The following is a 14707-nucleotide window of genomic DNA, read 5'->3' as shown; positions in this document are numbered from 1 at the left end:
AACAACAACCTGAAACCAAGATCTACCCCTACATCTCCTATGACATTCACCAGGACTCTTCAACGTGAATCGAAAGAAGGCAGAGAAGTAAACCAGCAAAAATCCTCTTCCAACAAAGATATTGGCCACCATTTGCCATATATATTCTTCACATTCCTGAGTCCCAAAGCTAACTCTAGACTTAGCACATACCTCCACTGCTATTCAGCAGAACACAGACCTGTGAATGTAATGAAAGGGCAAAATACAGATTAAGACAAACTGAAGACTTCCAACTCCTTTTGAGGGCTATAAAAACAACAGATATTCCTTGACTTACACACACTTTGTTTTCAGAATCCTAACCCGAATTCCAATCCCTGCTCAAAAACTCTTTACTTTTTCACTAATCTGTCTACAGAGGGGAAGGAAAAGATAGAAATAATTTCCAGCCTTCATCCTTACTGAGAGCTCTGTCTAACAGTCACTTGTGTTTTATGTGATTTTTATTAATTCTTTCATAAAATCTAACTCCAAATGTAGCCCTACACTATCTCTGTCAATGCCTGAAAAGTGGGCCCTTCTCCTCAGTCTGAGAGTCTTACAGAAGTCCAGCAAGAATTTCTACTTGAACCACATTGTAACAAGAGTCCTAATGCTGAATTTTAATCTCATTAGCATCAGTAAGGATTAAATACATTCCTTACTGTAGCCATGAAGAAGGGAGATTTGCAGAATGAATTCCAGTGAGGGTGTTAATAACTCTGTATGGCTCAACTTTGTGAAAATGGAAAGAAGCTTGCGCTCTAAGGAAAAAGACTGAGTTTCAGGTTTTTATCTTTTCTTGTAGTTTGTACAAAAGAATTATTGGTAGGTTCAAAAAGTCTGACTGCTTATCAAATATATTAAATGTAAATATTTGACATCATAAACTTAGTTGCAATTTCCCCTATTAGTTCAGACAGTTGGCTACTGTGAAAAAAAGATACTGCTGCTTTGTGCTCATTCTAGCCATTGCAAGGCTGCAGGATAAGGCCAGTCAGGCCATTGATCTCACTGGCCCCATGTCACCCCAGGTTCCATCAGCCCCTGTCCCAGTGAGGCCACAGGAGGACCAGACACCAGCTCCACACAGCCCTGCCCTGCCCAGCCTGGGCTCAGCCCATTCCCAGGGAGTTGCCCAGTGCCTCTGGTGTCCTGTCCCTGCCTGGGTGATGGGAATTTTGCTATCCACCTTAAATGGGCTGAGAACTGAATCAATCATATCTGAATCAATTATATTTCAATGTTACATTTAACTGGTGTTTACCTTCATTTCTTCGGGTTTTTTGTACCCTGCCGGTATTTTCCATGGGATTCTTTCTCCACAATTAAGTAAACACAGTTCATGAAAGGCCTCTGTAAAAAATCCTATATCTGTAAGTACTTTAATCTGTGAAAAAACAACAGAGGCTTGTGTTTAAAAAAAAATTTTAAATCCAGCTTTTTTTTTTTTCCTCTATATGAAATATATTTAAAGGTAATTTTCAAGAAGATTTGACTACTGAAATAATACACTGATGGAGAATGTTCTGTAATGAAAAGAAATCACTAAGCAAAAACTCAAATATGGGTCTTAAAAGAAAAATGAGGTAAAAAAAACCCATAACCTTCTTCAAAAACTCCTGAGAAAGGAAAAGGTCTTAATTCATGCAGTTATAACTATGAATCATAGTCCAAGATCAGCCACTTATTCCTGTTAATCTCATAGTACTCAGCTAGTCTCCCTAATCCATTTCAGCATTTCCTGAAAATATCTAAAAGCAATAATATTTTGACTCTTAAAAGTTACATTCCTTGAAAAAAGAGAAAAAAAGTGAAAACATTAGTGAAATCATAAAAGTCTGACAACTGGGTTCCACTATGAGACTGATAACAAATCTGAAAGTGAACATTATGAGTAAGTAATTTATGTTTTGCACTTAGGAAAACATAAGAGAACAACACAAGAAGATAAAGCATGAAACAATGAGTATGGATTTAGGAGAGAAAAATCTTATATCTTTAATGTTAATATCTGCTAAATGGAAAGTAGAAAAATGATATTTAGCACTTACTGTAAGTCACCAATAATAAAACTTTCTAAATAACTCTACATCCTACAAAAAATGAGAATATTAATATTGTTCATTTAGAAAGTATTCCTATTCTGCAATCTGTTTTATTAAGAAATACTGAGGATCAGCTCCACTTTAAAGCACCATTTTTCACAGTGGTTGTATATCGAGACATATTTCATCAAATATATTTAACAAAGAAGTGAAAAGTTTATTTCATTTACAATGTGCCATGAAAAAAATAAAACTTCTTTGATTACCTTGAAGATTCTTCCTTCAATGCATTTAGCAGGGTCCTTACAAATCTCAGAAACAAAGTATTGGTATAATGTGAACAAAGGTAAAATCTGTAGGAAAATATTAGGTCATCTAGTTATGAATGGTATAAGGGGTTCAATTACAGAAATGTATATCACAAGTTTATATCACAAATAGATTGATAATAAAGCAGTACTGCTTTCACTGCCACATGCTAGGATGTCACCACTATTTCCCTTGCGCTGTATGAAGGACAAAGATTTTACAAAGTTTTTCAGCTGGCTAAATGCAACCCCTAATTGTTTAGCACTATGTTACGTGAGATTTACAAAGTGCAATGTAAAGTTTCTCCAAAACTTCAGATTTTTGTTCTGCTTTTTGATACTGTTGGTGAGTAAATCTACTGGAAAGATACTGATATAAGGGGTTTCTAAAACTGTCTGCATATTTATGCCACAATTGTTTCCATATAAGCAGTAAAATGATGGAATGCTGTGAGCTTTAGAATATAAACACTATGGTGTCTAGCAATTGTGTAGGTGAAAATATATCAATTGTAAAATAAACTAGATGATGAGGAGGCTTTTTGACCAATTCGTTTCTGTTCAATTAAATGCTTTTGTGGGGAAAAATTACATGAATGTTAAAAAAAAAAAAACTTTCTAGTAAGCACACTGTATAAAAGCCTTCAGAAAAGACAAATTATAACATCCTTGTTACTTTCTTGTGAAATGTGCTTTTATTTTTTCATAGAATAGCTTCAAAATTTGGATTACAAGAGCTTCAGACAAACATTTTAGTTGTAGCCATACTGTTTCTAACTGACATTTCTAGTGCTTCTACAAAATTAGTATTTGAAGTCTTTTTTTTTTTAAATAAAATTTTAATATTGATATATTATGATTTACGTCAAATCATCTCAATGCTCATCATCCAAAACATTCCTACACATTAAGCATTCAGTGGAAAAGAAGCTCTCATTCTGCAGAATTTGTTATTGCTTTGATTATACTCTATGGCCTGGATCTATAATCTGCCAGAGCAGGTGCAAAAATGCAAGCAGCCAAATTAAGTATCCCTGCCTCCAGGTAAAGTTCGTTCCTTGATCTCACCCCATCTCCCATAGTGAGGGCAAGTTAGATTAAGATGACTAACAAAGTGAGCTCTAGTAAAGAAAGGTAGAAAAAATCATCAACCAGAGACAAAACAGACACTCTGCCTGAAGAAATCAATCCAGTGAATGGTTTGCTGACAAGAAGGAGTAACATGTTGTCACCTCACCTCCTCTCTAACCTCTCTTCTATCTCCACCTCCAAACTAGTCACAAAATCTTATCCCCTCACACTGGCTCTGCCACTTGTAGGACCCTTATCTAATTGGATTCAGCTCATTAAAACAGCAGCAAACTATCTGTATATATATAATTGTTTTGATTCAAAGGTTTTTTTCCAGCTGGAAGTTGATTTATAAAGGTATCAAATTGACAAGATGTAAGAAAATCTATTGGACCATACAGGTGCTAATAGGAACAGATACAGAACTGCCCCTTTTCAGTACTAGTAAGCAACAGAATCTATTTATTCCACTGTATGGTACTGCACCCTCAAAAGAAGTTAGATTAAACCAGAAGAGGTCAGTCATTAAATGAAGGCAATAGCCACATGATCAACATAAGAAGGAAAGTATAAAAGTAGTCCATACAGAGAAATAACAGAATGTGAGAAAGTTGCCGTAGAGCATAATGCAGAGATATTTTACTAGAGCTTCCATGGCTTGTCATAAGTACATCCAATAATATAATAAAATGTTATAAACTTATAAATAAATAAATAAATGCTATTAAATTATACTTACTGTTAAATTTTGTTTTGCACAGTGCAATTCAAACATAAGGAAATTCAGACTTGCAACTACGGTGGAGATGTCAGCTCTGTAGCGATCAGAGAACAAGTCAATTCCAGGAATAAGTGTGTGTGTTTCATACTGTGCAAAGTCACAGTCAGACGTGGGATGTGGGAGAGAGGCCCTAAACAGAGTCTAAAAGAAAGCAATGAACTATATATGAAAAGAAGTATAGTCATTAAGTGAGACATTAAGAATCTCTAACTCCTGAGACTCATAAATGACTTCATAAATGAAACTAAGTCAGTGACAAAGTATCTAGTTGTTTCAGGATAAAAACATGAAAAATATACATTTTTAAATGGTTATTGATTTGTATGTGAACTTGATGGAGAAGAAGAAAAAAAAAAAGAGGCTGTAACAAGTTTATGGGCAGCATTTCATGGCACAGGCAGAAATTAAAAACTGATCTAGGTGCAAAAAAATAATCATGAAAGATTCCTTAGCAAGTGCTCCCCAAGCAATGAGAAATCTCCCTAAAAAGCCAATTGCATTTCTCTCAGATTCCTAGTGAAAGTATCCCAAATAAACCTTTTGAAGTACTGGAAAAAAACTAGGAAGTCACTAGGGGTTCTTAAAGACTCATTTGATAATGCTTAGGATAAGATTCTGATCAGCACACTGAAATAATACAGTGATGTATTCAGACATCTCCACAGTCAAGGAAAATACCAAGGAAAAATTCACTGCAATGAGTTTGGAGAAATATTCAACCTCTTTATCAGTACACAGATGTTTCATGCAAATGTCTTCTATCACAAGAAAAATATTTTTCTTTTTTTTTTTCTTTTTTTCTTTTTTTTTTTTGCCTTAAGCTAAGAGCAGTAGTTTGATTTTACTTTTTACTTACCCTTAAGCACTTGCTCAGTCATCACCTCAATCATTATTTCTGAGATACACTATTCAAGTCCAATTAGAGGCTGGTGACTTTAAATGCACAATTAGTGCATTTAAAGTCATTCTGAATAAAATGTATTTCAGATTGTATATAATAGGACATTTCCTCTGAAATATGCCTAAATAGAGTGAACTATGTACTGTTATCTTTCTGAATTCATAAGTACCCTGCATACTATAAAAATTGTAGGAAGCAGGTTCCACCTTGCCACTACCTCTGTGCCATATAACTTGACCAGAGTATACTAAAATACTTCTTTATCTAGGTGTAGTGCTTAAGTGATATAACTTAAACATTCATCTCTGTGAAGGCAGGAACATTAACATTGTCTCTGATGTTGGATATTCCTTCCCAATTGTGTTTATCATATCATAGTTAGCAAAGATATGCTAGACAGACACACTCAGATCTCAGATATTAATAAGCCTGAAGTCAATACCAGAGGTGGAATTTAAATAAGGTTTAAAAGATCTTTCCACATCACAGAACAAATTATGGGCTTGAACTTGGCAAAGTTCAGTAACTGTTTGTATTTTTCAAGACTCTCACCCTGCAAGGTGCTCCTATCTCAATTAATATCAGTCTCAATTCAGTCAAGTCACAATTATTTCTACCATTATACAGCTGTAACAAACTGTTAGTACTACTTTTGTCAAAAAGAGGAATCAAAATTGTTCAGCTTTGTACCACCTGCATTTTACAGAGCTAGAAGCTAATCATAATTCTCCTATACCTCTGTTTCTTCAACTTGTTTCTCCCCTTGCTGAAATTAACAAGGCTTTAAATATGACCTAGAATAGGTCACACAGTCACAATCACAGCTGGTGCGAGATGTTAGAAACTGGCATTGGTTTGCTTCTGTAGAGGCCAACTAACTTCCTGTTGCTGCATTGAGATGAGTTAGCATTGACCCCAGTGTGTGGAGTCAGACTGGCAGAATACCTGCAATTATTTTTTTCCAATATCACTTCAATTACTGATGTTTTAAAGCCTCATTTTAGAAGTAAAATGAAACACTTCTATTTCCTCCCTAGTTCGTTCCTGAAAGTTTGCAAACTTAATAAGCTTACTTTCTTAGTAAATGAAATTAAATCATTTTGACTACCCACTACTAGAGCAAATTTCTTTTGTATATTAGGAATATAAAAAAAAATACTTTTCAATGCTAAAAAATACAAAAAGATTTTTTCTAAAGAGTCTGTTCTCCTGTTTGAACATGTATGACAATCTGTGAAGACTTTGTTCAATGTACATCATCTCAATGACTGAGTATCCTGTTGATACTATCCACCTCTTCTTGTGCAAAACACTTCAAGAGAAAAAGATACATATTTGACTGCCAAATACTTCAGTCATCTTCACTTTTTCAATATTTCTTTATTTCTTGGAGAGATCCAAGTCTTATTGAAGTGATAATTTTTAGGCTTTAGAATTGGAATATTTTTAAAAACAGAGAATAAATACATCTAATGTGCATAAATTGTCAGTTACCTCTGATCTTCAGTTTTCTGTTACAATCAGAATGAGAAAAGAAATAGGATGTCATTGAGATTTAAATATTAGAAGCAAATTTGTCATCTTTGTGAATTCTGACTGAAATTGTATCCTTACCTTAAAGAGTATAGCAGAAAAGTGGCAATATTTAGTTCTTAATCTCACATTTGATGTTGTTATATACCTAAAGTACAACAAATAATAAGAGATATTAATGTGTCCATCAATATAAATTATTTAAACCCTTTTTTTAATGTAGTATAATGATGGTACTAACAAAATCTAGATGTTTTCCATCTTGGAAAACAGCTGTCTCTTTTGCAGATAGGTGCTCAGCCATGTCATGCAAAGAAAGAATCATCTGACCAAAGGCATACCTAGATAAAAGGAGTTGTCTAGATTCCCTTTAAAGTTAAGAAAGAAAAATATGCAATTTAAGAGCAAAATTAATCTCATCTCAAACTGGAAAGACAAAGCATGTTTATAAGGTGCATTTCTTTCCATAAAGGAAGCCTAGCACACATGGACTTTCACATGGTAGCTGTTCACCTAGATTAAATGAAACCCACACACTACCTCACCAGTTTTAAACCATCATTGTAGCATGCTGTGATCCATAATATTCAGAATCTTTAATTCAATACTGGAGTCCTCTAACGTGCATTTTACAGTCATAATAAGTAATTATAAAAAGAGCAACTTAAGGATGGCTAACAGCCCAATGTGTGTCTGAGAAAAGATCTACCTAAGGGAGAAGCTGAGAGGATACTCCATCCAGATCCCTACAAGGATTTGGAATGGATATAGTAGAAGTAGAGTCATAGTATAAAGTGCAGCAAACATGTATCACAAGCACCTTAAGTAGCTCAGGATTGGGTCCTGCTGTGTGCCTGAGGCTGCATCACAGCTGAGAATTAGAAGAGGACGAAGGTGGTGTAGAATCCACATAAACTGATTCCTTTTCATAGGAGTGCTAATTCTGTGCTGCACAATGCCATTTCATGCTGAAAGACCCATGTTAATGCTTTCAAAAGTATTTTAGTTTACAGATATTTTGCAGTGCTATTACTAGGACCTGCTTGCCAGCTAACACACTTCACTTAGATAAAGCTCTGCCTTTTCATGGGTCTAACAGTTCTAAGGTCACTTGGAACTGGCTTAGATAATACTTCTAAGTTTTAAATTTTGTACATTCTACATAATACATGATATACTGAGGAACAGCTCAGAGTTACATCCGTAGTGTTTTACCAGCAGCCAAGCAGTACCGGACTGAAATGTTTATTGATGGCAGACTTTCATACAGTAACTCAAATTTTATTTAGTTGTAATTCACCAGAAAATGAGTACTTCAGGCAGCAAATCTGTCCTTAGGATACATTAATATTTAATACGTACAATGACTTGCGGGATGTGATATTTCAACTGAAAATCAATGAGACTGTGAAATCCTTGTGCTTATGACTCTTTATCATTTTGTTTTATTTCCAAGATCTCTCCATATAATATACAGCTGCAATTGTGATCAAAGATGAGCACTACAGGAAAGGGAACAAACACTATTCTACAAAAGAGGAACTTTCTTCCTGATTTTTTTTTCTTTGTTGAGTATTTTTTACAGCAACTCTTTAGTATTTTAAATTAATTTCAAGTTGCCAAATATCCTGGATGAGCAGTTCTTTTAAAATATGGAAGAAATATATACACCTATATAGATACTTACAAATATAATAATAAAATACTTACTGAGCTATCTTAGCTACTAAAACTGCTGCATGCAAACATCCCCAAATTCCAGCCTGAGATAGAAATTTCTGACTAATATCAGTAGATCTTCCAACTGCAAAGAACTCCGTAGCATTTTTTGGAAAGCCTAACTCTTGCCAGGTGTTAAGAATATCAGTAATGTTGAGTGTTTCATCAAGGGCTTGACACCAGTGTTTAAAAGCGGCTCTGTAACACATAAAAAAATTTACTCATCATATCACTGACATTTTCTAAAGCAGAAGATAAGACTAGATTCATATTGCCTCCACTGTACAAGTTATAACTAATTCTGATTAGGTCAAAAACAGAAATAACAGTTTGACAGAAAGACACCATTCATGGTCAACATGTTCATTTGGACATTTACTAAGATTAAATTGGCACAAGATAAATGTTACTTCCTAAACACACAGCAATGGCTTAATCTTAAAATTAGTCAGCAAAGAAAGATAAACCATTGCCAGAGAAAAATCTCTCAAAATATAGCTAGTAGTGAGATAGATAAAAGAAGTGATACAGACCTCAAAACAGCACGGGTACTTACAAGACAGTTTGTGTGAGTAAGAAAGACAATTTAAAAAAAATGAATCTATGCTTCTTTTTAATCCAAGAGTTATATACCTTTTGTTTCCAGCATAAAAGTGAAGATTTCCAAGTTCATGTAGAGCCTGAACTTTGAGGTCTCTCTGGTTGTTCATTTCAAGGATTTCTGTTATTCATTATATAATGAAGAAGAAAAAAATATCATCCCATCATTAAATCAGTTACTGAATCTTGAACTAATTTTGCATAAAAAGTAGACATGCATTGGCATACAATTCATTGCATAAATACGTTTTAAAGATTTACTAAGCTTGAATATTTTGTCTTCAAATGTATAATTTCTTATTTCTACTAAAACTAAAAACTAGATTACTACATATTTACAGATCTGTTTACCTAAACTGTTGTATTTTTGTTTTCATAGACTGAAAAAATATTCTCAAGCTGAGCTGTAAATATATGAGTAAAGCATTATTAGCAAGTAATATACACACAAACTAACAGGTTCTCATATTCCAATGTAAAGAACACAAAAGATCTGCTTCCTAGGGAAAATATATATATATACATATATATAATATATATAATATATATATATATATATAATGAAATTAAAATGACTTTCTTGAACATGACAGATTTTTAATGTGGGATCAATCAGCGTGACACCACAGAAGTAATACTTTTTCATAAGAAAAGATACTGTAGAGGTGATAACCAACAAATGCTTTGTTTTGGAGCTAATATACATTTTCAGAATTAAGAAAGAAGCTTTTGTACTTCTGGAGACTATTTTCCACACAGTTATAGCTGTCTGATAAAGGAAACACTGGAAAAAAACAGATAGTGAGCCCAAGTAGGAAGAAAGGTGATAAGTGTTAGCAGTAAACGGAAATGTATAAAAAGCAATTACCAATTGTTTGTTCATAGGAAGAGACAATTAATGAAAGCTGTGACTGTGGTATTGGTTTACTCTCAATGCTACTGGAGAAATTAAATTTTTCTTGAGAAGGGTCACTCGGTGTTGGTAGAAACACCAATTCGGCTCCCACATTAAATTCCAGCCTTCTATCTGGAGAGATTTGACTGATTGTTCTTCCAACATTTTCTAGATCAGGAAAGCAATTTATATGAACAGTTCAGTAAAGTATTGTACTATTTCTAATACCAAAAATATTTCCATGTTGCATTATTCAAAGAAATACATGATTCCTTTGTGCCCTCTTCCAATCTAGTTTCCTATCTTTTGATTCTGTCAGTGTGTCTTCTAATCAAGCTCATTGGTCATAACTCATTGCGGAGCACATCAAAATGAAAATGCAGGGCCACGCAGAGAAAATAAGCTTGATAAGAGCTGCCAGGCAGTCCTCCAATGGAGGTCTGACAACAGAAAGACAAGTTACATATTTGTATGAGAAAAATTTTTATCATCCAATTGAGAGGCACAAATCATGTGAAATCCAGCTTAATCCCTACATTTAAAGAATTTCATGCATAATATTATATGTTAGTTCTGACTCTCAATAATGATTATAATTCATTTTTTAAAGAACTTTCTTCTGCTCTGTAATATATTAACTGCAAACACACTTCACTGCTGAGTGAGAAACACTTCAATTAAGTACTCACCTTGTGTGTATGCGAGAAAAAGTGAAAGCAGTTTTCTGCTGTGTTTCAATGCTCTGCTGTGATATTTAGACTTTTTTAGAGTTTCCCTAAAACATTTCAGTGTGTCCTTTACATCAAGAGGTACATAAACTACAGGTTTAACTTGAGTGCCATCTAAAAGAAAATAACAATTACGGAGAATAATTTTGGTATATAAACATATATTTTTAGGAAAGCAACCCATATCTGCACACGTATTCCATAAACTAACACCAAAACTATCTTAATGTAATTGTCACTTTTGTTTCCTGTTGGATTATGAACTAAAGCAAAATACTATCAATCAGGAACAACACTTCTGAGCATTTGTGTCTTTTTCAGTGTTAAATTGTCACATGACACCTACATTCCATGAATTCCATGCATCTCAAGCTGACATCTCTTAGGATTCTGATGTCTTTAGTATGGGAATAAAGATTTATTTACAACTGCTGGTCCTGCTTACTACAATTCCTGTAGCTTCTACATACCAAACTTGTCAGCTGGCATGATCTCTCCTCTGCATGCATAATATTATCTACTCTGCAGCATTATTTACCATTTAATGACTTTCCTTCACTGAATTGCACACAAAGCCTTCTGTGCAATGTTCTGACATCTCTGTAGTATGAGGAGCTATGTTTTACAAACTTACATCAGTAGTTAAAACATTTTAATCCTGACTGGAAATAACATCCTTGCATGTGAAAAAGGTGCTCCATCACTTCATACTTCATCTCAATTTTTGTATTGTTTCTACCAGTAACAGTGAAGGTTTCACATTAACTTCTGGGTATGTTGTTTGAAATTCAACAACACCCTCAGAAAACTGAGTAAAGACCACCAAGCTTACTCAACATCCCATGGCCATCTTGCAGCTGGACAACAAATGCTCTTCTCTGCTTTCAGATGCAGTCTGAATGTATTTGGAAAGGTCTTCACAGCATTATTATCCAATCAAAATATCAACAATAATAATTTAAAGACTATGCTGATCTTAGGATATGATTCAAAGGAACATATGATAAGAACAATGGAAGGCCTACAGTAAGGAGGAAAATAAATTACACAATATCCAGTAGGATTTAAAAAAAAAAAAAAAGGTTTTGGGAAAAAACATAACTCATGACGTTGAAATGTGCTCTGACCTGCATAATCATTTTTCATCTCAGGATAGAAAAAGCAGTCAGGAAAGACCAGTACACTAGCAGAATGGGCAACAGGTAGCTGTAGATTCTTCCCTATGTAGTCTCTGCAGCTCATCTGAAAAACAAGTTTATTTTCAGAATCACTGAACAATATTTAGAAAAAAAAAAACACAAATGTTTCATGTTTATATAAACATCTAAACAGTCATATATCACAAAATCAAAGAGGATTAACTTACAAAAACACTAATGATTCATTACTAGTATCCAGGTTAATAAGAGGTAAAATATTCACAATATTTAAATAGTAGATATATCATGTAAGTGTGAAATTTTATATCTTTAGGGATCAGAGTTGGAAAATACAAACAATTCATATTAATTAATTAAACTTAACTTTCATATAGTGTTTGCCATAATCGTAAGCAAGCTATTGATATTCAGCAAACACTCTACCTTTCTTAATCTAGACAAATGCATGTGCACAAATAACCTAGAAGTGTATGTATGCCTGAAGAGCACACTACCTTTAAAGCACAATGTCATCCCAAGGAAGGATACCCAAAATAACTCTAAGCAAATAACAGGATCTAACCCTGTGAGAAAGGCAAATTTCCATAAAAGTGCATTTAGCTTCTATACTAAATGCTAGTCTAGCATTTAGTTGTGTTGATGTAGCCACGTCACTTCAGGAAAGAAGAAATCAATTCAAAGCTAGTTCCAGTCTCCCTGAATAGCATTGCAAAATGTTGCCATACTCTCTTCATTTCCAACTTGATGCTGTCTTATTTACTATTAAAGGACATTAGTCTTCATTCTGTAAATTAAGATGTTTTCGTAACTATGATTGCTTTTCCACATTGCTCAGATCACAATTGATTGGTATACAATCAGAGAATCATAGAATATCTTCAGCTCCCTTTGTAAGCCCTGAATGCCTTCTGAATGCCTTGCAGGTATTATGCAGAAGTTGTCGCTAGGCAAGGCAGTAGATCCCAAACCTGAAACAAATTCAGAACTATGCCGAGTTGGATTTCCAAATCACACTTTCCCATTCTTCTTCGTGTCCTGTGTTTATATTAGTTAATAGAAATATATCAAAAATATAAATCATGCAACTTCTTAAAAATAAAGTTAAGAAAAAATCCTGATTTTCAATAGGTAATTCCAGAAAAATGGAAATAGGGATATCAGTTTAGTAAACATAGAAAGCCATGTCTTCTAGTGAAAGGAACATGCTGAGCAGCTGCTTTTGTTTGTTTGTTTGTTTTAATAAGGTATTGCATGTTTTTTCTTGGTGTTGTCAATGCTTGAGATAACTTCGTGCAATTAATTGAAAAGCAGTCTTCCAATGCAGAAAGAAAGCAATTTCTTTGATTTAATTTTAATTAATCACAAAGATTATGCAACATCCAAATAAACATTTTCCGGTTAAAAGAGCAGCATCAAGAACTAACATGAAATTAGATTTAGGCTGATAATATGGAATGAGTACATAATGCATGGAAGAAATGTTCTCTGGGTCAGCAAGTGCAGACCTCTGCTGTTGTGGAATCATATCATGAAAGCCCTCTCATGAACTTCAATCAGTTACGTTCATTATTTCTTATTTTAATTTTCTATTTGTGAACATTATGGAAAACCATATTAATCAGATCAGCAAACATATTTTTCTATATCTAGTTGGCATTAACAGTACCCAAAAAAGAAATCTGCGGTTCACCTTATTTGCATTATCGGATAGATATTTTGTGAAATGAGATCCATGACTGTCAGGACCACTGAATTGCTGTATCCTTTCCAGTAGTTGCCTCTGAGCATACACCAGCAATGGACTCACTTGTTCTGTATATCTCTCACTGAAAGAAAAAGCAAAGCATAGTAATTAATCAAAATAATATTACGTCGAAATGTATAATGCTGCTTTTTAGTTTTTGTCAAAGTTGGTGTAACTTACTGTGTAAATACATTAAACTGAACAGCTATGTGTACCAGTGCTTCCCATCTCTTCATTTGATACAAAAATTCTAATGTTTTAAGAATCAGATTACATATCCATTTCAAGTCAACCACATTCACATCATCCAAGGGAGACTGTGGATGGAGATTCGAACCACCATTCTCATCAGTAATACCTCCTAAGCAACTGGGAATGCAGAAATCTCCTTCAGGCTCCACAATCTACAGGAAAAAAAAAAAAAAAAAAAAAAAAAAAAACCCACACACATTATTCTACTTGTTACTGTCAAAACTGTTTTTGGTAGAAATCAAATTATAAAGATTAGAAAATACTGTGCTTGTCTGAAAACATTTAACAGAAAATAACTTGGAGATATGAGGATGTAAAAAAAAAGAAAATTGTCTCTACAGAAGGCATGAATATAAAGGGTATATCGTCTTCATATTTTTACCTTAAGAGAATTGCTTGCTTGTAGTTCAGTTATCATATCAATAATCATGTCCGATGCCAAATAAAATGGCAACCAAACTGTGTTTCTAAGAAACTCCCTGGTAATGGGAAATGCATCCTTGTGGGAATGGGAATGGTTAGCAATTGACTGTGATTCTTGAGTATAGTTCCACAGTTCTCTGCATGCATTTTGAAGCAATGTCCAATGGCCTCCACGGTGAGCAAGAACCTATGCATATTGTTCAGAATTATACTTTGAAAATACAGAAATAAAAAGCTTCATTTTTTCACTGCAGAGCCTGGGCAGGATTAATCTTTCAAAATTACACTCAACAAACCAGCCTTAGTAACAGATTCTTTCTCAAAGTTTCAATTTATATAAGGCATTGCAAAAACTTAGTTTGGAATTTTTCATGGAAGCGCTAATTAATAATAGCATTTAATTGTTGCTTCTGGTGTGAGAATAAGCAAACAAATTAATTCATATCACATAAAAATATATTTTTTACGTGGTGTCAGGAAGGTTTATGGGAAGACTAGGCAGACTACTTTTCCTTTCAATCAC

At 33.9% G+C, this 14707-nt stretch overlaps 1 protein-coding gene across 10 annotated transcripts in view; it reads right to left on the bottom strand.

The window, feature by feature from the left end:
• Nucleotides 1-14707, bottom strand: part of CFAP54 (cilia and flagella associated protein 54) — a 105611-nt gene that overhangs the window by 32627 nt on the left and 58277 nt on the right. For 9 of the 10 annotated variants that reach the window (XM_085223498.1, XM_085223513.1, XM_085223523.1 and 6 more), the window contains 12 exons: nt 14144-14371; nt 13690-13913; nt 13456-13591; nt 11733-11847; nt 10567-10719; nt 9851-10045; nt 9016-9103; nt 8374-8580; nt 6745-6811; nt 4188-4370; nt 2336-2422; nt 1289-1411 (listed from right to left, as the gene is read on the bottom strand). In XM_085223498.1, the coding sequence (XP_085079624.1) occupies nt 1289-1411; nt 2336-2422; nt 4188-4370; nt 6745-6811; nt 8374-8580; nt 9016-9103; nt 9851-10045; nt 10567-10719; nt 11733-11847; nt 13456-13591; nt 13690-13913; nt 14144-14371 (1806 nt within the window). The remainder of the gene's footprint in view (nt 1-1288; nt 1412-2335; nt 2423-4187; nt 4371-6744; nt 6812-8373; nt 8581-9015; nt 9104-9850; nt 10046-10566; nt 10720-11732; nt 11848-13455; nt 13592-13689; nt 13914-14143; nt 14372-14707) is intronic. The other variant, XM_085223507.1, reaches the window with a different exon arrangement.

The sequence above is a fragment of the Meleagris gallopavo genome, chromosome 1 (genome assembly GCF_905368555.1).
Source record: "Meleagris gallopavo chromosome 1, MGAL_WU_HG_1.1, whole genome shotgun sequence".
NCBI classification, from domain to species: Eukaryota; Metazoa; Chordata; class Aves; order Galliformes; family Phasianidae; genus Meleagris; species Meleagris gallopavo.
This window is presented reverse-complemented; position numbering and strand designations above follow the sequence as displayed.